General features: G+C 38.9%; 1 protein-coding gene and 6 non-coding genes across 7 annotated transcripts; 3 read left to right on the top strand and 4 right to left on the bottom strand.

The window, feature by feature from the left end:
- The first annotated feature begins 204 nt into the window (after positions 1-204).
- Positions 205-13,759, top strand: gba2 (glucosidase, beta (bile acid) 2). The gene is made up of 16 exons (XM_017718780.2): positions 205-395; positions 3,441-3,532; positions 3,624-3,739; positions 4,237-4,455; positions 5,970-6,209; positions 7,178-7,434; positions 7,736-7,861; positions 8,045-8,229; positions 8,822-8,926; positions 9,073-9,180; positions 10,562-10,713; positions 10,908-11,014; positions 11,160-11,302; positions 12,034-12,149; positions 12,389-12,580; positions 13,207-13,759. Exons 1-16 carry the CDS (start codon positions 205-207, stop codon positions 13,435-13,437), a joined length of 2,580 nt encoding a protein of 859 aa, XP_017574269.1. The 3' UTR covers positions 13,438-13,759.
- Positions 13,760-17,007: 3,248 nt separating this feature from the next.
- On the bottom strand, positions 17,008-17,081 carry trnan-guu. The gene has a single exon. It is a non-coding gene; the product is annotated as a tRNA-Asn (tRNA).
- Positions 17,082-17,946: 865 nt separating this feature from the next.
- Positions 17,947-18,019, bottom strand: trnak-cuu. The gene has a single exon. It is a non-coding gene; the product is annotated as a tRNA-Lys (tRNA).
- Positions 18,020-18,475: 456 nt separating this feature from the next.
- Positions 18,476-18,549, bottom strand: trnan-guu. The gene has a single exon. It is a non-coding gene; the product is annotated as a tRNA-Asn (tRNA).
- A 376-nt stretch (positions 18,550-18,925) lies between these two features.
- trnak-cuu lies at positions 18,926-18,998 on the bottom strand. The gene has a single exon. It is a non-coding gene; the product is annotated as a tRNA-Lys (tRNA).
- A 380-nt stretch (positions 18,999-19,378) lies between these two features.
- Positions 19,379-19,452, top strand: trnan-guu. Its single transcript has one exon. It is a non-coding gene; the product is annotated as a tRNA-Asn (tRNA).
- A 137-nt stretch (positions 19,453-19,589) lies between these two features.
- On the top strand, positions 19,590-19,663 carry trnan-guu. The gene has a single exon. It is a non-coding gene; the product is annotated as a tRNA-Asn (tRNA).
- Positions 19,664-26,625: the final 6,962 nt, after the last annotated feature.

The following is a 26,625-nucleotide window of genomic DNA, read 5'->3' on the forward strand; positions in this document are numbered from 1 at the left end:
GAGAGGCCATCTGGGAGCTGTCACAAGCTTCATGTCCGGTTTTTCCGTGAACGAAAACTAGCTGGGATTAAGTATTGCTGACTGGCCATCAACGGCGAAGTACAAGTCCAGTTGTAAAGACCTGTTACGAGTTTTGGGAGTTGGTTTTACGCACAAGCGCGCCTGTCATTCGCTCAGTGCAGCCGAAAGGGTGATACCCGGATCATGGATTTGAACGACAGCACTTCACTGGCCGAGCTTATGGCCAGCTATCAGCCCTCTGATACCGGGTACCGGGTGCCAAAAGATGGATGGAGGATCTGTCTGGCCCACGAGTTCAAGGAGAAAAGAACACCGCTACAGGCCAAAAACGTGTCACTCTCCGACATAGTCAAACACATTGGCTTAGGGCTCAGGTGGGTAACGAGGAAACCCATGTAAACATGGTTTGACAAGCGTCCATGGCAGTCTTTACAAGGGATCCCTTGTCTTTCCTCTTTGTTGCTGTAGTGCATGTAACTACAGAGCTGAACCACAGGTAAACAGAACAGAAAGTTTTCTGTTTGGGAAAAGTGGCATTCATTTCGGTGATACATCTTTTCCATGAAAGGCTTTGTTTGCTCTGTATTAAGTCCTGGAGCAGCGTTAAAGTGATCCACTGAAACATATTAAAGCCTAGTTTATTTCAGATGTTTGTGCCTTATCACTGATTTTAGGTCACAACAGGGGAGCAGCGCAAGAACACTTGGTTTTTGTAGTCTTTAAATAACAGATACACACATGTCCTCTGTTTTGCTATACTGTCTTCAGTACCTAGAAAGTAGGCACCTGTGGACTTGCAAATAAAAAACAGTTTTTAGTGCTTCATAACCTTTGCAGTTGCTTACAGCAGTAAGTTATCATTTTACACTTTTCTTGTCTTACAAATCACTGCCAGCAGCCTCCATTCATTACTTGTTTTCAGGGGGAAGCCTGAGCTGGTATTTACAGTTTGCAGCAAATTTGTGTGTTCACTGCTGAACTTGCTGGGATCGGGTGTCAGAGGTTCTCTGTGGGAAAGGGATATGTGTGTATTCAGTCTGGGCCATGTACAGTTCAGTGAAATACTTCAGAAACAACAACTGTTACACACTGATTTTGCATGTCTGAAACGAAAATGTAAATTATGGCAGTTTTGCCTATAATATTGAACTTGCCTTAACCACTAGATGCAACACTGTCTGACAAGTTGGACTGGTATAAGCCCTCCCTGTCTGGGTTGAAGAGGTTCATGTCTTCGTAACAGTGTCCTCAGGCTAAATACTTTTCCCAGATGCTGCAGTTGTTTTCACAAGTTCTCACCTCATAGTTTTTTTTTTTTTTTTGTTTTTTTTTTAGAGAGATTCTGCTTTTTCATAAAGTCACTGGAAAAACTCACTGCTGTGAATTTAAAAAAAAATTTTTGGGAAATCTGGGTCTGTTACATAACTTCAAGGTTGCGTAACTATATGTACAAACATGACTGCCTAGGATAACTGCTATTACAATAATTATTTGATCAATGATCTTTAAAGATCAACCTTTGATTTATCAGAATATTGTCAGGAACTTCGAGAGGAATATCAAACTATGGACACTGGATTCAAAAACACTGTGAATATCTAGTTTAAGAGCTTTATGGCTTGAACACTGTGACAATGACTCTCAATCTGTCAGTTCTTCCCAATAAGCCATACAAATGTACAGACCTGTACATACCAGGCATCAGTATAGTTCTGTCACATAGTTGTTTTGCTTCAGTGAGTGTTTTCTGCAACCAGTCAATATCCACTCCATTTGATTCCAAAATGAGTAAGTAGTTTTCCAGTATTCACTATACAAATTTAGGACATCTGCAATTGAGCCTACTATACAGTATGCAGTATGCATACAGTATGCAGACTTTGTCTAAACACTGGTGCTCGATCCAAGAAGGACAAAGATTGTGTTTCAGAACTGATGTTCCATTAATTTACACAAATCACTATAGGGATGTATTTGCTTCTTCAATGCAACATGAAGCCTATTTATATGCTATAAGATTTATGAAATCTCTTGGTGTGGTTCAAAGTAATACTTTGGTTCTTTGTTAAAGATTGAACTGTCTTCAGACACCAGTGGATTTACAGTCCACTGTCAACTTTAACTTGGGATCCACATTTCAAGGCCATCTCATACTTTCTTTTTCATTGTTCACATACATAATATTAAAATTTTGGACAAAGCTGAGGTCAGACCCCTCTTCATATACAGACTTATTCTTCTTACAGCCACTGAACTGACACTCTGTTAGTTTTACATAAAGACACACCAGCTGCTTTAACATCATTACAAAGAATTCCTTGCATTGGGTTATGACCAAATGACTGGCGTATCAAAACCATATGGTCAGTGCTGTCAACAACAGCTTGTAACAGTTTTTTTCCTGCTTAAAAAACAAAAAAAAGTATTTCTCTCTCTATAGAAATGGTCCACAAACACACAATTTTATATAGCAGAAAAATCTGCTATTAAAAATAAAGCACTTATTGAAAATCAAATTAAAACCAAGTAAAATTAAAGGACAACATGAACACTGACCAAGACTAAAACAGAACTGTCAATCCAATCCAAGTCCAACAAACAGAGCTAGTAGAATCTGCCCTTTCACACAGATCTGAGACCAGTTTTTTACGGTTTCTCAGATACTGAACACTGAAAAGCAGGAAATGGGGAAAGGAGGGTGGTTAATGATCTGTGAAAAAAAGGGCTAACCCTAGCCAAAGAGAAACAATTCCCGGCTTTATCCCCCAGTCCCATAATGCAGTCTGCTCTTTTCTGTTTGTCAAAGGCCTCTATTTCCAGCAGCTCTTGTGCTGAGTGCTACAGTCCTACAAATAGCTGCGTACGCATTTATAAAGACAGAAGCAGAGTGTGGGAAACATCAAGAGACTATAAAAGGACAAACTGGAGTTTAACAGGATCTTAGATTTTGAAGTGGTGAATCTTGAGTTGCATACTAGAGATATTATGTGGGACAATATATTTAAGTTTTTTTTTAATGAAAATGTGGGGGAGGGGGAGACAGGGAGAAAATGAATGAAGTGGCTTCTGCACATATAAGTCATGACTAGAAGAATTTATCATGGATCCAAGACCTGTTTCTACACTATATCCACACAATTACAAAGTATCGTGTCCATCCAAAAATGGATAGAAGAGAGAGGAAAGAACGGTTGTTTATTTGAACTCAAATGTGTGACTCACTGTCATGGCAATTGCTCTCTCTCTCTCTCTCTCTCACTCTCACTCTCACACTGTCACTCACTCTCTCTTGCTCTCTCTCTCATATATCAACCACGGTCTTAGTACACTTATTTCCATCTGTGATAGAGAATACGAAATATTGTCGAATTAATCCTATGGTCAGAATCTTTTAGAATATTTCATGTTTGTATGTGCAGGTATCTAAAATGGTGGTACAAGAAAACGCAGGTGGAAAAGAAGGCACCCTTTATTGACATGTTTCGAGCATTGCCTCTCAGGCAAATTTATGGTAAGGCTTGTACAAATGTCTAGAAGAACATACAGAAAATCTCAGCACATCATAATCATCTGCTCACAATCATACACAATCCTTTTCGTAGGTGCACCTCTTGGTGGTATCGGGGGAGGTACTATTACCCGTGGATGGAAGGGAGAATTTTGTCGGTGGCAGCTCAACCCAGGAATGTACCACTACAAAACAGTCATTGCTGACCAGGTAAGGCTCATCATCATAGACATTTTAACATCAGTCAAATAATCAAGTTTGACAACTACAAAAGCATTTGCCAAGTGCACATTCAACTCGAAGAAGAATGGAGAACATCTGCATTCAAGAACGTAAAATCTTAAAACAACCAGTAAAACAATTAGACACAAGTCTGGGAACTACACAATTGAATTATTCATGTTATAAATACTGCAGTAACTCTCACTGTTAGAGAGCATTACTGAGATCATTTGATAACTTAAAATAGATGCCAGTTCACAAAGAAAAATTCTGAACATCTTTTTTATAACATTTTTATAATTTAATGAATGTTTTTGTATAATACCTTCATTTCTGGAAATGTTTTTGTATAATGTGAAGGTATAGACTAGGGTCGAATGTGACGTTGTACAGTTCTAGCAGATGTATTTGTCACTATTCATTACTCTTGCCATTTCCTTCTCTCTCTCTCTCTCTCTCTCTCTTTCTTTCTTTCTTTCTTTCAGTTTACAGTGTGTCTTCGTAGGGACAGTAGGACAATTTACCAGCAGGTGTTGTCCACTGAGCACCCTCACACGATGCAGGGCTGGAACTGGGGTTACTGTGGCGAATATGCCTTTTACCATGCGCTGTACCCTCGAGCCTGGTCCGTCTACCATCTGCCTGGCCAGAATGTCACGCTCACCTGCAGGCAGGTGTCACCTGTCATTCCACATGACTACAAGGTAACTAGCTGATTACTGGGTGGTGTTTGCCAACAGTCAAATATTCCACTAGGCACCAGCTCCGGCTCCTTCCCCCCAATGATGTTACATTCCATGTGCCAAGAGCCAGTTTCTGCCGCAAGGGCCTCGGCCGCCAAGGCGGTTAGGTTACGTGGGCTGCTCGGCCACCAGGCGGTTGCTGGGGGATATTACCCCCAGGCCTGGTTCCAGGGGTAGGTCCAGGTGACCCTATCCCGGGCAGGGTACACATTGTTCTGTGCCCATTTTTCATGGTGGGTTTTTTTGGATCGTGTTAGTCTGGGTCTTCACTCCAGACCTGTTCAACCTAGGAGACCCTAAAAAGAGCATATTGCTCCCGACGACTTAGCTCTGAAGATCCCAAGACCACGCAAGCCCTTCCTCCATGACAAGGCCCCGATCCAGGAAGGGTAACCATCCTTAGTACTTTTTAAACTGCCTGTCAAAATTACCACATACTAACATACAACTTACATACAACTTACACAATGCTAAACTTGTTAGCAACATTAAAAAAAAAAAAAAAAAATCTTTGAATTGCTAAATGGCAGGTTATATTTGGGGTAAGCAGAAACTTGTGCACATTGGTTTTAAATAGTTTTATTTTCTGCAGATGTAAAGCAGAGAATAAATACTAGCACAATAAGTGTTAATAAAACTTTAAATAAACTTAAACAAAATAGGCCCCGACTGATAAATCAGTATATGAGCCAATTGCAGATAAATCGGTATAAGCGTTTACACGGGCAAATAAATGACAAAAACAGAAATGGAGAAGTGGAAGACAGATTCTTCAGCTATTCTATGAGATGGTTACCAGTGTTCATGGGAAGCTGACCTTTGTCACATAAATCCATCCATCAATTCATCTTCTAAGCTACTTATCCTTCTGGGTCATAGAGAGTGCTGGAGCCTATTCCAGCATTCACTGGGTTGAAGACAGGAAACAACCTGGACAGTCGTCAGTCCATCACAGGCCACTTATCTCACATGAAATACATTATTTACTGTTTTTGCTGCAGTCCCATGAAAACTGGTACTGTCAGGGAAAAATTAGCCTATGTTTGACGTCATGGTAGTTGAGTGGTGTAGGCTAAGCTGTTGACCGACTTTACTGTCGATTTTTTTTATGAAACAGTGTAGCAGTTTTAGTGAGAAAACATACAACGGTCCTCTTTTCTCCCTAGCTTGGCACTTCTAAAACTTCTCTGGCAAGATTGCTTACAGCAGGTTGTAACATTGTTCATTACTAAATTAGATTACCCACAAAGCTAGCTAATGTTTATCAGGGGAAAACAACAAGCATTTATCAGCGGTTAAACTATAGCATTTAATTTATTCTGTCTAAATGACAAAGCTGAATAAATATTCAGCAAAATATTTAAACTATACCATATTAAAAAAAAAAAAAAAAAAAATATATATATATATATATAAAGCACTAATACACTGTAACCACCATCTTTCTATATCTTAATTCTCACCCTTGTTTGCAGGACTCCAGCCTTCCTGTTGCTGTATTTGTGTGGGATATAGAGAACAAGAATGACTATGCATTGGATGTCTCCATCATGTTTACCATGGTCAATGGGTCAGGCCACAAAGACGATAAAAGCGGGGGTCACTGGAATGAACCATTCAATTTGGAAAAGGAGGGAGAGTCTGTGTCTGGAGTTTTACTCCACCACTGCACTCCTGTGAATCCTTACACTCTGTGCCTGGCAGCGCGAAAACAGGTGACACACCTTTACAATCGGGACACTCGGGGACAATGAGCATGAATGCTATGCCATGAAACAACCTTCAGCCACCTTGAGTATGATGTGAAACATGCAAAGAGTAATCTCTCTGGTTACATGCACTGCATTACATGATTGTATGAACTGTGGGCTCAAGTTTCTTTGTGCAAGTCAGACAATTATAAGAGTTGACTGATTCTAAAGATTTATGGCTACAAACTATACAGATATACAGCAAGTTCAAAAATATGTTGACACAATTAGTGGGTTTGGCTTTTTCCACCACACCCATAGCTGTGAAGTGCATTAAAACATACAAGCAACCAGGCAATTTTCATAGACAAACATGGTCAGTAGAACTGGTTGTAATAAAGAGCTTAGTGGCTTAGTGTGGCATTTGTAGGATGTCACATTTCCAACACGTCAGCTCATCTACCTTGCTAGAACTGACACAGTCAATAGTAAGTGCTGTAACCATTAAATTGAAACTTGTACGAACAGACCAGTTGTGACTTGCTAGGGCACACAGGCTCATAGAACAAGACGATCAAGTTCTAGAGAACAATACAAACAAATGGTCTGTCCTCAACTGTATATGCTGTATATCTTCATGTGAGCGGAAATGTGTCTGCTGAGCGTTGACTAGCAGGGGAGAGAATAAACAAAACAATAGATGAAGAATATGCAAGACTGAAGTTAGCCCAAAACCAGGAGCCTTCATGTACTCTGGAACAATGTCCAGACTTTGTCCAGACTGAGCATATACATTCTTATAGTAATGGAGAAAAAGAGTAAACCAGATTTCTCTAGAATTATGCATTGCACATGAAGCCTCTTTTAGTGACTTCATTTATTATCTTAAGTATTTATTTATGTAGAAAAAATATGTGAAATTCCCCTTCACTTACTATAATCTACAAAAAACACTAACAATTCCATAGTTTTATGCTTTGTCTGTGTTTTAGTCTGACAGAGAGATCAGCTATCAGACTGCATTCAGTCCAGAGGGCACCTGTAGTGCTCTGTGGAGTGACCTCATTAACAATGGCCGGTTGGACTCACCCAAGGGTCCCAGCCCTCCCACACAAAAAGGAGAGAAGGTGGCAGCGGCACTGGCTGTGGGCTGCTCTGTGGCTGCTCAAGGACACAACTGTGTAGAGTTCAGTCTGGTCTGGGATATGCCAAAAATGACTTTTGGCTCAAGAGAGAAGGAACACATGAGGTACACACCCTTTTACACTAATATACAATCACATAATGCAGGATATTTCGATCAGGAATTTCTGGCTAGGTCTGCTTGATGCTTTGTACTGCCACAGGCAATGTTTGCAATTAAAATAATTAACATACCTTTGTTTAAGGATTGGCACCATACTCAACTTGCAGTTTCTTATTTTAATTGTCTGTAATAATGGAAGCATTGTGTGGGGCTGCTTCACTAACGGATGACTTTGTATTTACTATGATTTTATGTTTCACAATTCACAATTACACAATTTTGTTTTTTTTCCCCCTTTGTTCAGACGATATACACGTTACTATGGCACCAACGGGGATGCAGGCCCTTCTCTCTCTCACTATGCACTTACACACTACAAAGATTGGGAGAAGAGCATTGAGGAATGGCAGAGACCCATTTTGGAAGATAGGTAACTGCATTTTTCTGTTTAGAAATATTCTACACTACAGAATAAGTTGACTTATTAAAATGCATTTACAGTGTATGTGTAAAGCATTTGTAAACTCCCTAATCTGGGTTGACTAAATTAATTCATATTTCATTAAGTCTGTGCTGGAATAAGCTTGTTACTCTTTGTATGTCTTTGTTTTAGTGCTCTTCCTTCCTGGTATAAATCAGCTTTATTTAATGAGCTATACTTTGTTGTGGATGGTGGAACCGTATGGGTGGAGCTTCCTGAGGACTGTGATGTCAGTGGAGGGCTCCGCCCTCAAGAAGGTGGTCTTCCAGCCCAGCCCCCTATCATCAAGGAGTATGGCCGCTTTGCTTATTTAGAGGGTGAGTGACAGCCACTTTCAGTATTTTGCTGAAAATAATGGTGTATTATTTTAGCACCATTTTGGTACTGTTGCAATTACCTTAGATGAATGCCTATTTTGTTATATGAAGTCTGTACCACAGGTACATACTGAATGACAGAGTGTGATAAAGGCACCAGTACAAATGCATGGAAAAACAATTTGTTTACACTAAAGTCAGCTGCTTTAAGTCTCTGTATTTGTACATTTTACTTGCCATTGCTGTGTAGCTGACTGGCATCAAACCTAAAAAAAAAGAGCATATAGCACATTCAACAGAAGAAGACTGGTTGTAGACAGGAGAGAGATGTGCAGTATGTGATCTGGGGCAATCATTTCTGATCTCTAAAGAATTTTAGATTACTGGTTGATTATGGATTGTGTCTGTGTTGTTTTGCCAGGTTTTAGAATTAAACTAATGACCTGTTGCTTTATCATTTAATTGACATGATGACTGATGCACTTTGCTGGAAATAGAGGCAAGCTGAAGTGTTAGGCCTTTCTCTTCCTGGAAACAATACTGCCTGTATACCTTCCATGTCCATCTTTAATATGTATTCCTCTGTTATCAGGACAGGAGTACAGGATGTATAACACATATGATGTGCACTTTTATGCATCTTTCGCACTCATCATGCTCTGGCCCAAACTGGCTTTGAGTCTGCAGTATGATATCGGTAAGAAGAATCATTTTACTTTATGAACATATGAAGAAACACCAAGAAAAAACCCACAATACGACTCTGTTCAACCCTCTTTTTTCATCTCTCTTTTCGTCTCGTTGTTATCGTTACCTTATCCTTACCTCTCTGTCCTTTCCTAGCTGGCAGTGTGGTGCAGCATGACCCCACAGAAAGGATGAATCTAATGACTGGTAGATGCTCAGCAGTGAAGACCCAGAATGTAGTGCCTCATGACATTGGAGACCCAGGTCGGTAAACAGAACACTAGGCTCAGAACGGACAATGTCACCTGCAGTACTAGAAACACGTTGTACTAGGAAAGCACAGGCATGTCTTAGCAAGGTCTGCCAGGAGAGGAAACTCCAACTGATGAGTTCCACCACTCTAATACCTTACCACCTAGGTTCAAAGCTGCAGTCTCTCTGTACTTTACAAATTCAGCTTGGGCTAGCTCTCTGGAGGTTTTGATTGTATGGCTAGGGTCCACAGGGCAGAATGCATCACCAAAAAGAAATTACAGCATCTTTGACTTCTTCAGAGCAGAAACATATTCTATAGTGAAACAAAAACACAACAGTTATGCTGGACAAAATAACTTTTTAATTAAGTGCACTTTCAATTAAAAAAAAAAAACAGTACACAGTAGTACACTACTTCAGTAGTTTCAACTTGAGGTGCATTAGTAGTCTGGTTGCAAGATGAGGGAGGAGGTGTTTCCTCACCCTGTGTCACCATGTCATCCTGTACATAAACACATTCATTCTAGCAAATGGAGAGGCAGTAATTTAATTTATGATTTAAAATACAACACTACAAATAGACAAAAAGATTCTTAATTTCTGGTCCATCAGCTGTGATACCTCTTGGAAAGCATCTTTCTCCTCTTCACCCAAATAAGGCAGCTTTTTGAATCTGGGGTCCAAGGCTGACGCTTTGTGTAGGACTTTCTGCACGTCCACATACCGCTGTTCAAGCTCTCTTGTCGTAGTTTGTTTCATTTCTGTGATCAATGTGCAGTCTTCATTCATAATTCAAAACACCACAGAATTTTTTTTTTGTTTATCTTTGCCACTTCAACACCAGTCATTCAAATTTGTGCTCTTACATCATCTAAATTTGTGTCAGTAAAGTTTTTGTTAGTCAGAATTTAATCTGTTCTGTGATGAGCAGTGCTGGCAGCATGCTAGCTATGGTAACACTAATCAGCTACTCTCTTTTAGCTGGTTAGGCAGTGCTGTTTAACATTTGGAAATTGATTTACATTTGATTTTTATTGAATGATGGATTTAAAATTATATACTGCTTTTATTTATTTGAGCAAACTGAATTTATTTGAATGCTTTCAGGTTTGAAATGCTTTGTAGTGTATGTTGCTAAGTGTGTAGGTATTGGGCTGTTAGAATTATTTGGTTCTGGAGTGAAATAGAGGCCTATGATATTTTTAGAAAACTGGGCCATGGACCTAATGCAAAACATTAGATGGAAATAAGTCCGGTTTCTTTTTAGGCAGAGACAGGGTCTATATATGTAATACACTAAAATTAACTGCCCTTCCTAAGAATGTCTCTTGTGTGAAAAGTGTAAACTTCATGTTTCTGACACTGTAACAACTTTTGTCGCCCTCACCAGATGATGAGCCTTGGACACGCGCCAATGCTTACCAGATTTATGACACGGCTGACTGGAAAGACCTAAACTTGAAGTTTGTTCTACAAGTTTACCGTGACTACCACCTAACTCAAGATACGCAGTACCTGCAGGATATGTGGCCCATATGTCAGGTGAGCTTCAGAGTGCTGTGTAATCTGGACAGGTTTATTTAAAATGAAAACCAGTGATGTGTTTAGGATGAGATTTAATGATTACTTACTAATCAGCTTATTTATATACTATATATACATTGTACAGAAAAAACATAATAATACAGAAATTCCACCTGTCACTTAGCATACTGGACATTGTTTGGTATTCCTAGGCAGTTATGGAGGCTGAATTGAAGTTTGATAAGGATGGGGATGGGCTGATAGAGAACTCCGGCTATGCTGACCAAACTTATGATGGATGGACTGTGACAGGACCCAGGTTAGTTATGAATAAAAATGAATATATGCTACAGGCCATTTCAGAGGCGTAATTCTGACAAATCCCATAGTAAAATGTGGCATCTTAGTGTACTGACTTCAAACCATTTAAATGTGACCAGTAGTTCCAATGGTGTATGTTTCAGTGCGTACTGCGGGGGTCTGTGGATAGCCTCTGTTTGTGTAATGTGTAAGATGGCACAACTTCTGAAGAGGGATTCTGTATACGAGCGCTACAGAGACATCCTGGAACGAGGCAGCGCAGCATTTGATAAGCTGCTGTGGAATGGTGAGTATGGATGTTTATCGATTTGAACGACTTTACTTTTTACTCACAAACAGAATAAATTGATGCCCAACATGTCCAAGGACAGAACCTTTAAATCAGTTACATTTTATATTGTTGTTGACTTCCATATTCTAGGCTAGGGCTGGGTAGTTTGACATAATGTATTGTTATGATAAACTGCATCACAAATTGTTACAGTAAGCTTTTGTGAGTATCATGGATATTATAAGTACTGACCACTGCACGTACTTAGAGCATAATTAGTCTTATTTGATTAGATTTACTACAACACAGTATGTGAAATGTTAAATAAAAAAAAGATTTGTACTTAAAGTTTTTGATAGTATTTCTTAAATGTGGCTTTTATGGCTGTTCTGACATTTCATAAAAAAATAAATATTGTGACAGTGCATCATCAAGAAATCTTCAAGTATTTTGATAATGTATTTTTGGCATATCATCCACCTCTGTTCTAGATGCATAGTATTTTATGTCATCTATTGAGACATTGTTTCTAGCTGGTCTAAAATGAACTGAAATTATGGACAGCTTCTTTTGCACAAGTTTAATTTGTGCAAAGAACGAATCATCAAAGTGGCCAAGCACTGTTTCAATGGCAAAATTATGTTTTTTATCAAGATTGTTGGCATTGCTACCGTGATTTGCTTGTCAGGTCACCCAAACAGTATTACTCTTCACTGAAGTGTACCCTATGGCTCTGTCTTTCTCAGGCAAGTACTATAACTATGATAGCAGTGGGCGAAGCCTGTCCAATAGCATCATGTCTGACCAATGCGCAGGTTATTGGTTCCTGAGGGCATCTGGACTGGGAAATGGCGAGCTCCAGGTTAGTTCTGGAACTCTATTTGTAATTTTCTTACCCTTGAATAAAAGTTAAAAGTGTATGCAGGTGTTAGACTAGTCACAGTCTCATTTACACTGATCTTTTAATACTGTTATCATACAGCTATTAGCTTAAGATGCATCAACTAACTAACAAACTAATATGTTTCAGCTTCATTTTATACCACAGATATTTATGTCAGTAATGTGTTCTTACAAACGCAGTCTGTTTTAATTCCCCAGCCTTTCCCCAAAGAGAAGATCCGCAGTGCTCTTAAATCTGTGTTCGATTTTAACGTGATGAGCTTTGGCGGGGGGCAGATGGGGGCTGTGAATGGAATGAGACCAGAGGGGGTGCCTGATCGCTCCAGCATCCAATCAGATGAAGTCTGGGTTGGTGTAGTCTACGGATTGGCAGCTACTATGATTCATGAGGTTAGTACTGAAGTTAAAGAAGACAATTGCTTCTAGGCATCAAAATGTGACTAGTGATATTTAACCTAATATTTAAGTACCTGTGCACATTCTTTAGGTATTCACTGCACTGCATCATGGAAAGTCATGAAAATATACAGACTCATTCAGAATTCAGTTCAAACTGCATAGAGTTTTATAGGTTTGGACAATACAACAGTATTGCAACTGGATGTTGCATTGCATTTTACTACTAGAAAACTGCTTATGCCTTAAGCTTGCCATGGACATGTTAAGGATCAGATTGAGTGAGTAGGCAGAGGTACTGCAGCTGAAACCAGGCTAACTATAACCACTGCAAAGATATTTCTCTGTTCTCGTTATTACTTCGACAAATTAACGTGTTCAGTATCCACACACTAACATGCAGATCATCCACTGGGGAGAGAAATACTCACGTAGAAGCGCGCAAGTCATCAGCATCTGCTGCCGCAGCACTCAACTATTAGCATAATCTCATCTGAAACAGCTGCATTTTCTCAAGACTGAGACTAGTTTATTAGCTATTTTTTTCTTGCAATTTTAAAAATGCTTTTTGAGCTATACTTGTTAGCTAACTGGTTGTCTCTCTTTACTCTGTCTTTTAGGACATGCTGGAGGAGGGCCTGCACACTGCTGAAGGTTGTTACCGGACAGTGTGGGAACGAGCAGGAATGGCTTTTCAGACTCCTGAGGCATACTGTGAGAAGGGAATCTATCGCTCTCTGGGCTACATGAGACCTCTTAGCATCTGGGCCATGCAACTGGCCCTGGACAAAACTGGCCAAAGTTACAGACCCAGACAGCCATCAAACTCCTTAGACACAGTGGCTCAATGAATTCATTAAACAGAACTGTCATTAACAGATGTGATTTTTCTTTTGCACATAAGCTCTCTGACCCCAACACATGCTACACTTTGTATATATTCAAATAGGAATTAAAACTGATGTTTACTCACTGAAGATGTATGTGTACATAGCAAATTTGAGTTTAGTTTTATGTATGTGGATGCTTCAATTTGGGGTACCAGGTTTTCCAGACATTCCCCCTTGAAATTGTTGTGATTTATGATTAATTCCTGTGTAAGATAGCATCCATCTGCAACTTTGACTCTGTATCTTAAACATACAGATTTAAATAAACAATAGACCAACTTGAGTTACTTTATAAGACCTGAATGATTTTGAATGCTTGCTGTGCCCAGTATCACTATAACTGTTGCAGTCCACTAGGTGGCATAAAATCACCATTCAATATGATGGGCAAACTGAAAAACGGTTTGCATATGGCACAACTGTAGGATTGTAGATGTTGCTGTTTCTTCGATGGATAACATTGGTAACCAAATATCAACAGGGCTGAAGGCTAATTTGAGTGTCCCATTTCATCTATTCCCCTTCATATTTTGCTGCTATGTAAAATTTAAACTATTAATCAGCACTGTACATTTACTGCCTGGAAAATATGTTTCTGGCATTGCCACCATCTTTTTCAGACCAAGTACATGTTTTTAAGTACTTGCTTACTTAAATACTGATTCATATACCATAATAAATAACCTACTTAGAATCAAGTAGCTGTTAGTGTAAATGAGTACAATGGATCTTATGTAGCTTATGTTAAAGGCAGTGTCTACACTATGGCTCAATCCCATTTCACCCCTTGCCCCTACCACTTAGCCCTCAGCCCTCCGTTTTGCATGTTCACATCTAGGGGTAGGGCATCGCAGTTTTATGAGAATAAAAGAAAAACTGGCAAGACGGCTGCATGAGCGCCCAAAAAAGTATTTTCTCTGTTAAAAAATTACAATATTGTTTTATCTTATGTATATATGGCATGCTAATGTCTTGGTAGCTAGCTAGCTAATATTCCTGTTCCACCTTAAATAGTCCAGCAGTATTAATGCCTGAAGCGCCAGAATGTAACTGCTGCACCATTTAAGATGAAATGGGAATATTCAAACAAGAAGCTGGCGAATAGCTGACTCTAGCATTGTATCTCCAAAGAATGAGTCAGTAATAATCTGCTGGGTTGCCTACAGAGCACCGCACGTAGCCTGCCTTTTTTTTATTTGAGGGTTATCCCATTTTGTAGGGCAAGATTTCAACCACTACCCTTGTAACTGTGTTCCAAGGTTGAGAATGGACACTCGAAAACAAGGGGTAGGGGTAAAAAGAAGAAATGGGGTTGGACCTAAATTAACTGCAGTAGTCACACAGCCTGGCTCTTTGCAACTCCTCCAAGTAAATCATGTAATATCAAAACACTTCTTGCTGTCTATGAACAGTAACTGGGCAGCATTAAGAGAAGCTGTGTTCAAGGGGGATGTGGAAAGCATATTATTCACAAAATATACGCAAATATTGTATGTAAAACATTCATTCAACTTTAACAACTGCTAAAGGTTCAACAGTGTTTTGTCTTTGGACGTTAGAACAGTTGATAGTGTAGTGAATAACGCTGCTGCATGCTTAATCTGATGTTGTATGCATCTCAGAATTTTGCTACACACGGACATATGCAATTTAAACATACATATGTAAATATATATATAAATAAATATAAGTGTAGATGTAAGCAATAGCAATAAGACATCTAGGAACAAAACAGTGATATTAACCCCCTGATAATCATTGCTGAAATACAGGCTAATACTGCTGTAACGGTCTCAAATTTTTTTTATAAAACTGCATATAATTACATAAAAATAAAATAATACTATTTATAATCTACTATTATAATCTACCTAATCTATTTATAAAGTCTACGTTGCACCAACATTCTATACATATTAAGCAAAAATAGTATCTGCTGATTTTAAATGAGGTGCATTAGCTAGCTATCCGAACATTAGTTACTTTGGATTGAGTAGCACTGCAGTGGGGAAGAGCCGGTTCAGCATTTCTGCATAGCTGTAAGCAAACTACATTTTGTAGTTTTGATGCTATGCTCCTTAACTGTCTCTTTCAACAAGTCTCTGTAGCACAGTGACACTAGAGTTCACACCTGAGGCTAAAGCATCCAAAGAAATCACTTTGAGTTTTATGTCTTGCTGGAACCTTGTTGGCTGGTTGAGCTGTAGCTGAACATCCTCTAAAGCCAGACATACACTGTGATTTTAGAAACCTTGTTCTTTATGAGTCAACACTGTACATTTGAATAGACTATGGTATACAGACGTAGCATAGGCTCAGTCTGATTGACATGCTATGTGAAATACATGCTTTACAGACAGCTCTATCAAACAATGAACAATTTCAAATAAATTTGTTTCAATCAAAGTAACATGCTGTGTAATGCAAAAGATGAGAAACTGAGTGTGACTCTGCACTGTAACTCCATGTGGTCTCCCTGCAGCCTATTTTACAAAGACAATTAAGAAAAATCACTATATTAAAAAGTTTACACAATTTTATTGATTTAGAGTAAGGCTTATACAGACTTTGGTACAGAAAACAGCTAACCTATGTCTCTACACCATGTTGGGGAAGTGGTTGTAATTGTGTTTCTGAGGATTCTAAAAAAAGGCTAAAATTGCACTGGGCTGATACCTCATACCATCGGGATTGATGCACCCCAAAAATAAGTTTTTATGTCTGTATGAAGAAATAATAGATTAATCTCAGTTTTAACAGATTTACAACACAGTTTTATACGATTCATTTAAAAATCACAAAACAAAAAAGTCTTTGCAAAAAAGAGAAACAGGGGTACAAAGGGCACCGTTAAGTCCATCTGCATTCCCAATAAGCCTAGGTTGTGGTTACTTTTAATAACTAATGAGATCATGAACAACATTTTTGCCACTAAAGGAGGACTAATAAAGAACCTTTCAACCAAGAATCATTATTAATAAACATTTTCAACATGTTATGCCTTTAGGCTAGAGATGTTAAGTATAAAGGCTTAATTACACTCCTGCCCCTGCATTTTTTTTAAAGTGAGGGCATCATGTGCAGACCTTTGCAAAGGTATCTGCCAACATACTTGATCGTAACATAAACGTGCACTACAGCAGTGTTTCTCAACCCTGTTCCAGGAGATCCATTGCCCTGCACTTTTAGTGTTTTCCCTGCTCCTAACACACCTGATCCAACTATTCAGCTTATTAACAGCCGATTATTTAATTAAAGTGAGAGGAAAATCACTAAAACATGATCCTCAAACTGCTCCATTTGATGTTCTTGAAATTTATTTACATTGCAGCCTCTGTGAGCTATGCTTACCCATGAACACCTTCTCTACGACATGACAGATATGCTTACATATATATGCATGAAGAATTACATGCCTTAAGTCTAATAACTGACTGATTGTAGCATTTTTGTCAACTTAGCACAGCCTACAACTTTATTTTCTTAATTTATTTTTACAAAGCTGTAACCAAATTAACCAAAATCTAACTCCGTCCCTGGGTGGGCTCGAACCACCAACCTTTCGGTTAACAGCCGAACGCGCTAACCGATTGCGCCACAGAGACAGAACTGAGCAGTGCTTTCACACTATGTGATTTCAGGCTGCGTCTACGTCCACCCTTCCCTTCAGCACAAGGGTCTTTACAAGGGAGGAAGCAAGGGGGATGGGTAAGCAGGAGGACAAAGAGCAGATTACATCAACTGCTTTACAGCTAAAAACCAAACCTGTTTTGCATGTCTGTACAGACATACAAGTTTATTCAGTCTCAAAATGATTCTTTTGTCAGACAGTAAGAGAAAATGTAGAACAGGAATTAAATTTGAGTTTCATGTCATGTTGGAATCTTGTTGGCTGGTTGAGATATAGTAGAATATCCTCTGAAGCCAGACATTCACTGCGATTTTAGAAATCTGTTTGATTCAAAGTAACATGCTGGGTACCACAAAATCTGAGAAACTGAACAGTGCCACTCTGTGCGCTGTAACCACATGTGGTCTCATTGCAGCCTATTTTAAAAAGACCATTTTAAAAAATCATTATACTAAAGTATATAATTTGCAATTTTATTCATTCAGAGTAAGGCATATGTGGACTTTGGTACAGAAAATATCAAGCTTTTTTTTTGCAAGCCTTTGTTTCGCTAGCCTACATGTCTCCACATAATGATGGGAAAGTGGTTGTGATTGTGAGTTTTAAAAAAAGGGCTAAAAACGCACTGGGTCATCTTTACAAAGAAAGGAAGCAAGCAAGGGGGATGGGTGAGCAGCAGGACAGAGAGATTGTCATATGCTTTGTTCTACAGCTAAAAACAGAAAGTTTATTCAACCTCCAAATGAGTCTTTTGTCAGAAATAGTAAGAGAATAGGTACAGTGGGAATTAAAGATCTGAGAAATCTTTCTTAACACAGATTTAAAACAAGAAAAGCTTACGCCCAACGTGGGGCTCGAACCCACGACCCTGAGATTAAGAGTCTCATGCTCTACCGACTGAGCTAGCCGGGCTGACAACACATGTTTTCAATGCATGTTAAAACCAGTAGCTTCCTTACTGATTACACACACACAAAGCACATACACGGTCTAAAATTTCTAAACTACAATCTTTGTTTTAGGGAACTCATGGAAAGATCACAATATAATTTTGACTGTGCATTCTTACAAAGGTTGGAAATCTTCAAGAGAGAGACTGTGATATTCACTACAATAACCTTATCACAGTAGGAAAAGGCTTTTTTTTTAGGAAGGAAGTGGTTTGAAATTTATTTTCTTACTTAGAGTTCTTGTGAAATGAGAGTTCTTGCCTCATTTCAGGGTCAACTGTCATTTTCTTTTTAAATTCTAGTAAAATTATGAAAGAGTTGGGTTGTACAGCTCTGGTATTGAGAATAAGGTTAAAATTTTGGTTATTTGACAATGCCATATAATTCAAAATAGACATTGAAATAGAAAATGTTAACTCGTCCCTGGGTGGGCTCGAACCACCAACCTTTCGGTTAACAGCCGAACGCGCTAACCGATTGCGCCACAGAGACGGAGCTGTTCAACTGGCTCAACAGAAGTCCACTTCAATGGACAACACTCCCAGCACATGCAGGAGTACACAGAGCCAAACAACATTAATTTGGATATGGTAAAAATGTTGTTTCTTGCCATTTCTATTGAAACAGTAGCCGTTTCTCAAAGTATGCAGTATAAGGGAATGCTGCAATTACAAACACCACCCTTTTAGGAAAAAGACAGCCCCAAATAAGTCACTTGGTAAAAAAAAAAGAAAAAAGAAAAAAAAGTGTGTGGTCCTGTTTATATATCCTTTATTACGAGAAAAAAAAACGTTCAGTGATTTCACTTAAAGGGCATGTGTGTCAATCACTAAAAAAAAAAGAAAAAAAAAAAGAAAGAAAAACTAGCCGCCCAACGTGGGGCTCGAACCCACGACCCTGAGATTAAGAGTCTCATGCTCTACCGACTGAGCTAGCCGGGCTGGTTAGCGCAAAGCTGAAACATGGCCTTACAAAGTTACAATTGTTACTATCTGAAACGTACACATGTACATAACAATTGCCAAAACATTTCAGCAATGAATTTCACAGCTGATGTTAACAATGTAAACTAGCCTACAAGGAGCAAATGTAAGGGTAAATTCAGCTAAAATTGTGGAAAGTCAGAACTGCCTACTCCCCTACAATACATACTGAAAACCCAATATCCACAGCTTCATCAGGAAAGACAAAGAACAATAACTTCACAAATACAAATTAATATTTGACTTCACTCCTATGCGTTTCAGAATATAGATTTACCTGCTGGCTGGTAGTGTCTGTACACTTAAGTGGCTTTCTAAAAGGCCATTTTAACACCCCAGTCTCTGTGGCGCAATCGGTTAGCGCGTTCGGCTGTTAACCGAAAGGTTGGTGGTTCGAGCCCACCCAGGGACGTGGCTGTTTTTCATTATATAAACCCGCACTTCTAAGGTGGTTTGTAAATACATACATTTTCTAACACTTTCTACAAAAACCTCATAATGACATTTACCATCACATTGATATTCCCACAAGAACACTACCAATACATCGTCTCTGTGGCGCAATCGGTTAGCGCGTTCGGCTGTTAACCGAAAGGTTGGTGGTTCGAGCCCACCCAGGGACGCAGGTCTTTTCATTATGTCTCAGTAATTGCTAATTGTAAACAGTAAGTGATAACATGCATGGAAAATGGTTGACAAACTAGCGTTAACATAAACAATACTGGTGTCCTCTGTACTAGCTTGTGTCACTTACCAAAATGTTTAAATTTTCCCTTCATTTCACTTACGTTCCTTGTTGTACTTCATCCGACCAGTACGTCACTACAAATGTCGCCAGGAAAGTCACCAGTGATGTCTCAAATACTTCTCCAGAAGAGCAGGCACTACCTTAAAGATCCTCCACACTGATTGATATCATGCTAAAAACAGAGAAATTCAAGTTTACTTTTAAAGCATGTTAACGAATACAGTTTATAGAGAGTCAAGCTGAATTAACTCAAGTACCACACAAGCCATGTTAAATCGTTTATAAAAAGCTGCTCAAGTCTCCCAGTAAAAAATCCTGACTTACTTTCATCTACAAAAAAGTGAGACGGTGCTGCTACTCATCTGCAACAAAATGCACAGTTGCAGTGAAATAAGACCCCATGGCAGTGGATGTCCACACAGCACATTGTAGCCGTCCTGCCCGTTTTTTTTTGTGATTTTATAACTTAGATTATTGTTTTGAGACTCAAGCTCCAGGTCACCTAGCAACGATGCGTTATTCACATTCATAAGCGGCGCAGTTAAGTCTGTAGTAGTCGGCAAGTCAAATCTGCAACGAGAGACTGTCAAACACTAAAAAATTGCGAAGATGAAGTCGCTTCTCTTTCAAATTTTCCCATTCCATCTTAAATGGTGCCACATTTACATTCGGCGCCTCAGTCAGAATTTAAGATGGAACGGAAGAATTCAAACAAGAAGCTGGAGTGACTTCAAGAAGCGACTTCAGCCTCGTAAAACAGTCAAACGTTGAGAGACATTTTAAAAGAAACTGATCTACTTTAGAGGAAAAGTTTTCTGGTGGAGACAGAACCTAAAGCAGCTATAGCTGATCTAAAGCTTAAAGCAGAGCAAAGTAAGTTTTCGTTTACATTTTTAATCTAACTTATACTAGGCATTATCACACACTGAGACATACTGGACAATAAATGTCATGGCTGCCATGGCTGGTTTGATTTTTGTTGAAAGGACAAAATGGTTCTTTTTAACATTTGGGCTGTGAATCCTGACCGAACCTGGCTTTAATGCAGAGGCTGGCGGTTGGATTTCTTGCTCATCCAGCTGTGTTTTTGTTATGTGCACCTTAGTCTGCCCGGGCGCTGCACTTCCAGATTCCGCCTTTTGCGTTGACTCAACATAACGTTATAAATTAAATATTTAGAAAAAAGATTTTTTGACATTTTTTAATCAATTCAGAATTGTTCATGTCTGCCTCGTGATCCATATAAGAATCTATTTTATTCTCGCACTCCTACTGCTGACTGTCACAGTTCACAATCTCAAATACCATGATCCAGTGCACTGTGTTTTACTGACTGTACACGTATGTAAACCAGAATGACCTGTGATCTTGTCCAGGGTGTCCAATTTTATCCACAAATACCTGTGGGGCTGCAGTCAGGCAAGGAATCAGGTATGTTCCAGCTTGTTTGAAAGGAAAACCTGCAGCCATCCCTTTGTGGAAAAGACTGGACACCCCAGACCTAGACTGTAGGCAAAGCCTATAAATGTTTGAAATTTCTGCAAAATTGTGCAGGAAAAATAATTATGTCTCTTCCATTACTTGCTAGGGATGCACAGATATGGGAATTTTGAACAAAAATGACCATCATACAAAAGGCAGGCTCTGCTGTGCAGCTTAATGTTACTACAACCCCAATTCCAATGAAGTTGAGACGTTGTCTAAAACATAAATAAAACAGAATACAATGATTTGCAAATCCTTTTCAACCTATATTCAATTGAATACACTACAAAAACAAGATATTTAATGCTCAAATGCATAAACTTTATTGTTTTTTGCAAATATTCACTCATTTTGAATTTGATGCCTGCAACCAGCCTCCTTTGAGTTTGCTTGCTGCACATTAAATGGTGGAAATTCAAACAGGACGCTGGCAACTAATAAACAGACCTGAGCTTCATAATATTAATGCTGGCCGTACTTTTTATAAGGCGATTTAAACTATAGAAATATCCTACCGTGAGTTTTATGTATGGAGCTACCTATGAATACGCACGACTGAAGGAAATTTCAACAAGGCAGTACAACTGGTCACCAGCTGAGAAAACGGACAATACTCACAGGACTCACATCAGATGCACAAATGTGTATGGTAAGGCTAATGGACGCCACATTGTCAACTTGTGAATATGAATCGCTACCCTATTGTGTCCGGTATGGCTACACCTGAAGTTTGGTGTAACGTGAAACGGGCTGTCGACCCTTATCGCCCACCTCTACTTGGCCAACCAAGCTGAGGCACTGGCCTAAAGTGGAAGCTCACCTTTCTGTTTTCAGCTTGAATGTATGCAACACGATGTAACGTAAACACTATAATATTAGCATTAAACATAAGGCACGTTTTGCTGTTTTGTATAGGAAAAGTTTGAAGTTATATCTTCCGTATTTGTCCTCAAGATTGCAAACAACTGCCGCTCTCTGCCTCAAACTCCGGCTACAACAGCTAGCAAGTGCCATTTCGATTTAGCTAGTAACTTAATTTAAAACAAAGATGGACATCTCCAATTCATTTTCAATAACTAAACACATGTTATTTAAATAATTTGCAAAAAGCAGCCTAGTTATTTTAATATCCTTCCTCACCGCCGCACATAACGGCTGCTGCTCGCTCCCAACATCAGGCTCGAGCTAACGTTAGCTACAGGCAAACAACGGTTAGCGAGCAAGTAGCGAGTAACGTTACAGCTGCGTTTACTACAAACTAAAATACAGGCTTGCATATTAACTCGACTAGCTAACGTTATTTACCTCTCATATGAAACTAAACGCCACGATAACGTTACCGCAAAAAGCTGCAAAACTAGGACTTTACCGCCGTGAGAAATGGGTGCCGCCTCTCCCCATCATGATCAGGCCAGCTGCACGTAGCCAAGCAACGGTTCACCAAGAGTCCACACTGGTTTACTAGCTACCGTTACTTCAACTCTCACTGAAGCAATAATAAAAACCGTACACCACATCTTGAGCTTTCAACATCTAAACGCCACGATACTCAGACTTGCTATTAAGAGGAAGCAGAAACTTTCCTTTACGCCGTGAATGCTTCCTCACCGCTACGGCGGTTGCCGTCTCTCTCGCCATCACGGTCAAACAAGCTTTCGGCGAGAAACGGCTTGAAAATGCAGACACTGGTATTACTACCTTTACAAAAACAAAGGATCGTATACTAACCTAACTACATATTATAGCTAAAGAGTTCTGAACATATAAACGCCACGACACTTTAAACGCGTTAAACTCATGACCACAGTCTTCACCGCTGTGAGAAATGGCGGCTGATGTTTCTTTCCCGTCAGGCTTCAGGCGAGCTTTGGACAAGAAACGGTGTAAAATACACACCAATCGAAATACTACACCATATAATGACTTTTTAAAAAGTCCAAATCAACAGTTCTTAAATGTCCTATCAAATTCACGCATCGTTACTCCCTTTCAGTCCCTCAGGCATCAACTAAACACCGCGAAACCTACAGCAATCGGGACAACACCAGGACCCGTGCACCTCGGTAACGGCGGTAACGGCCTTTCTGGGAAGCTCTTCATGCAACATCTGAAATGCTTCGTAGAAACCTCGGGGCCCAGTTTGGGTAAAACAGGTGGGCTCATGATGGCTGCGTGCAAAATCCCACACTAGTGAGCTAAAACTATTGTCAAAGTCTGTAAACCACAGTTAGAAGTGCGCTCGTTAGAATAGTATGTGTGGTGTAGCTGTCCGTGCTTTAAATGCTGCCCATGACACCGCAAATGAACTCATTAAAGACAACTGATGAGACCCTGAAGCCAAGGGACAGTCAAACAAATATTCAAAAAATCACAGAGTAGCCCAAGCCCACACTCAAGTAAATGCGTTTTTGTTACTCTGGTGAAAATCTAGAAATAAGTATAAGTAAAAAAAAAGCTACTTACACTGTCTGAGAAAATGGTACTGAACTGTCACTGGGTTGCTGCTCCTTTTGTCACCTGGGTGGTACCATGAAGGGTGTGTCTTCAGCAGAAGTAAACACACAATTAAAATACTCAGAGAAATACCAAGCCGTCAAAGTTTTTACCGCCCACCTCTGTTTACAAACCTAATGAAAATGTAGCGCGTATCCCAAAGACAAGTTCCCTGAGTGTTTTTTTTTTATATGATTCCTGACCAGCTTTAAAATTCTGCTCGAAACTGGGTCCAAGGGTCCATAACCAAAAGGTTGGCGGTTCAAGATCACCTAGAGATCGCTGTTTTATGGGGGTGACTCTACACCAGTACAAAACTAGTTGTTTACCAGAACCAAGTGAGGTGAGGATAGAACTGGATACAGTCTCTTGTGGGATCTGTAGAAGTCCTTGATGGAGGGCAGATTGCAGCCAGTGATCCTCTCCGTTGACCAAATGACCTTCTCCAACAGAGAAGCAGAACCAAACCACACTGAATTTCTCCAGCTGCCACAAAATGTACATCATTCTTTAAAATGTTTTTGACATTTATTTTTCAAAAAAACTATAAAAATTTCTCAGTTTCAGCATTTGATATGTTGTCTTTTCAAATAATATAGGGATTAATTATTTGCACGTCATATTATTCTGTTTTTTCCTTATTCACACACCAATTTATTTGGTAAAGTTTAGTTTGTATTTTATAAGTTAAATGAGTAAGTGACATAGAAAAACATTGCATTTGCCTTATACATGAAATAACTTGGCCAGATTGCTTGAGTCCACCCTCTGCAAATATGTACTTTTCAAGTAGGAGTGCAAAAGCATGTTCATCTAGGGGACACTAACCCACATAAAGTCTATTTACAGACTGAAGGCATTGACAAATCATTGGGAAAAATCCCCAGCTTTCCCCAGTTAGATCAGCACAACATTAAGGTTAGATCTACACCTCAACTTCTATGTAAACATGTAGTGTTGTTTTCACATCTCTGTGGTGCAAGTATAAGCAGATTAAGTTGTCGATGGCAATATTTTGAGGCAGATATGAGAATCTTATAAAAGAATGAACTTTCTCAAGACTAACTGAACACCTGCCAAGCAAACAGCAACTGCACCAAAGTACTGTATGTGTATACTGAAGCATGTTTCAAGGAAGTCAGAAGCCTTAGGGGAAACCCAAGAGAAAGTGAAAGAAAGAAACTCCGAGCATATAAATACCTGAACTAACCAAAGTAATTGCTAAGCAGTTAAGAAGCAGGACGCCTGGCAGAAAGAGACTATTCACAAACATGGGAAGCATATACAGCTTCAGTGAGGTATGTATAATGTCATATTCAATAACTTCTCAAAAATCTGACACTTTTCTAAATCCTCTTTTCATTGTAAAACCTGTCAAATATAGGTTAAATATCTTTAGGTACACTAGTGTAATATATGTCTATTCTGTTTTTGAGAATATTTGCCATATTCAGTTTCTTTTTAGTGTAAATCTTTCTTAAACTGTAACTCTTTGACTAGTGTTATTAGTGAAATATTCTACACAAATACTACTAAGTATATCTCCTATATTTTTCAGTAGATATACTGTGTAAGATTTAGATGTAATTATTAAGAGTAAAAGACTCATATCTTTCATCTCTCTTGCTTGTCTTTGTCCTTTAGAATTAAAAAGGCTGTTTTTCTTACTGTGCTTTTAAGACTGATATATGTACACAACGTCTGACTGGCTGTCTTGTATTGTACCTTATTCAAAAAGTACTCAAGAGTTAAAACACCCTTTATAACTTCAGTATGAATGGGCAGCACGAAACAGCTATAGGCTGAATAGGAAGATGGATCTAAATAAATGTGTTGGTTATGGTTACCTGTGACCATACATCTCCAAAATGATAGCTTTACAGGAGTAGGAAAACATTTTTAACTTGTAATAGACGTCAGTGTAACAGGATTTTTCCCAAGTAATTTTGTACAGTTTTGGTTCATCTGTCTTGAAATGTTACTACAGTGTTAAGGGCATTGTTAACACAATGTTAAGTTTTTTAAATTTTCAAAAAATGTAAAAGTAAAAAAAAGGGTAGTGAATGGTGTGTTTCAAACATGTTTACATGCAAATTTAAACTCCTTTATTTAAAAAAGGAAAACAGAAAAAACTGTTGTTTTCCATGATACAGGCCCTGTAGGTGCAGTATACAGAAACAAGAGTTTCAACACATTCTTATTTTCTTGATAACTCTGGATTTATGACTTATAATCTGATTTTCATCTTAAAGGGTTAATAGAAACGTGAAATGGTATTGAATCTTCATGTATTCAAAAAGGGAATTGCTCGTAAACATTTCAAAGTGTTTTAATATCAAACACTGTGATTTGGAAGTTTGATTCTGCCCGTTAGTTTTTGTGTGCTGATGTAAAGAAGAAACCTGACAATGGAGGAACCTACAGAGCTGACTTACAATAAACATTTCTCTTCCTCTGTAGTATCTGATGAAAACAAACATACAAACAAAAAAACACCTTGGAAACCTTTGAGTCTCTCTCTCTCTCTCTCTCTCTCTCTCTCTCTCTCTCCTTTACACCCAGAAAACGTTCTTCCAGCACTCTATTTTAAAAATCAGAAAGCCAAGTAAATTATATTTAAATGACAAACAGCTGAGCTCATAGATATTTTACCTAAAGTAGGTAAAATGATCTTTGATCAGCAGAAGTGAGGCCTGAGGGAAAGAAACTACAGAAGTTAATCTTAAACCTTTTAAAAGCTTTGACAGTTAGAAGTGCGCTCGTTAGAATAGTATGTGTGGTGTAGCTGTACGTGCTTTAAATGCTGCCCATGACACCGCAAATGAACTCATTAAAGACAACTGATGAGACCGTGAAGCC

The sequence above is a fragment of the Pygocentrus nattereri genome, chromosome 2, assembly GCF_015220715.1.
Source record: "Pygocentrus nattereri isolate fPygNat1 chromosome 2, fPygNat1.pri, whole genome shotgun sequence".
Classification (NCBI taxonomy): domain Eukaryota; kingdom Metazoa; phylum Chordata; class Actinopteri; order Characiformes; family Serrasalmidae; genus Pygocentrus; species Pygocentrus nattereri.

Bases quoted from the DNA above. Each gene is read 5' to 3' on its own strand.
- gba2 (XM_017718780.2), top strand. From the start codon at position 205: ATGGATTTGAACGACAGCACTTCACTGGCCGAGCTTATGGCCAGCTAT. The intron at 3,533-3,623 runs GTAAGGCTTGTA...TCCTTTTCGTAG, and splicing joins GCCTCTCAGGCAAATTTATG to GTGCACCTCTTGGTGGTATC. The intron at 11,303-12,033 runs GTGAGTATGGAT...TGTCTTTCTCAG, and splicing joins TGATAAGCTGCTGTGGAATG to GCAAGTACTATAACTATGAT.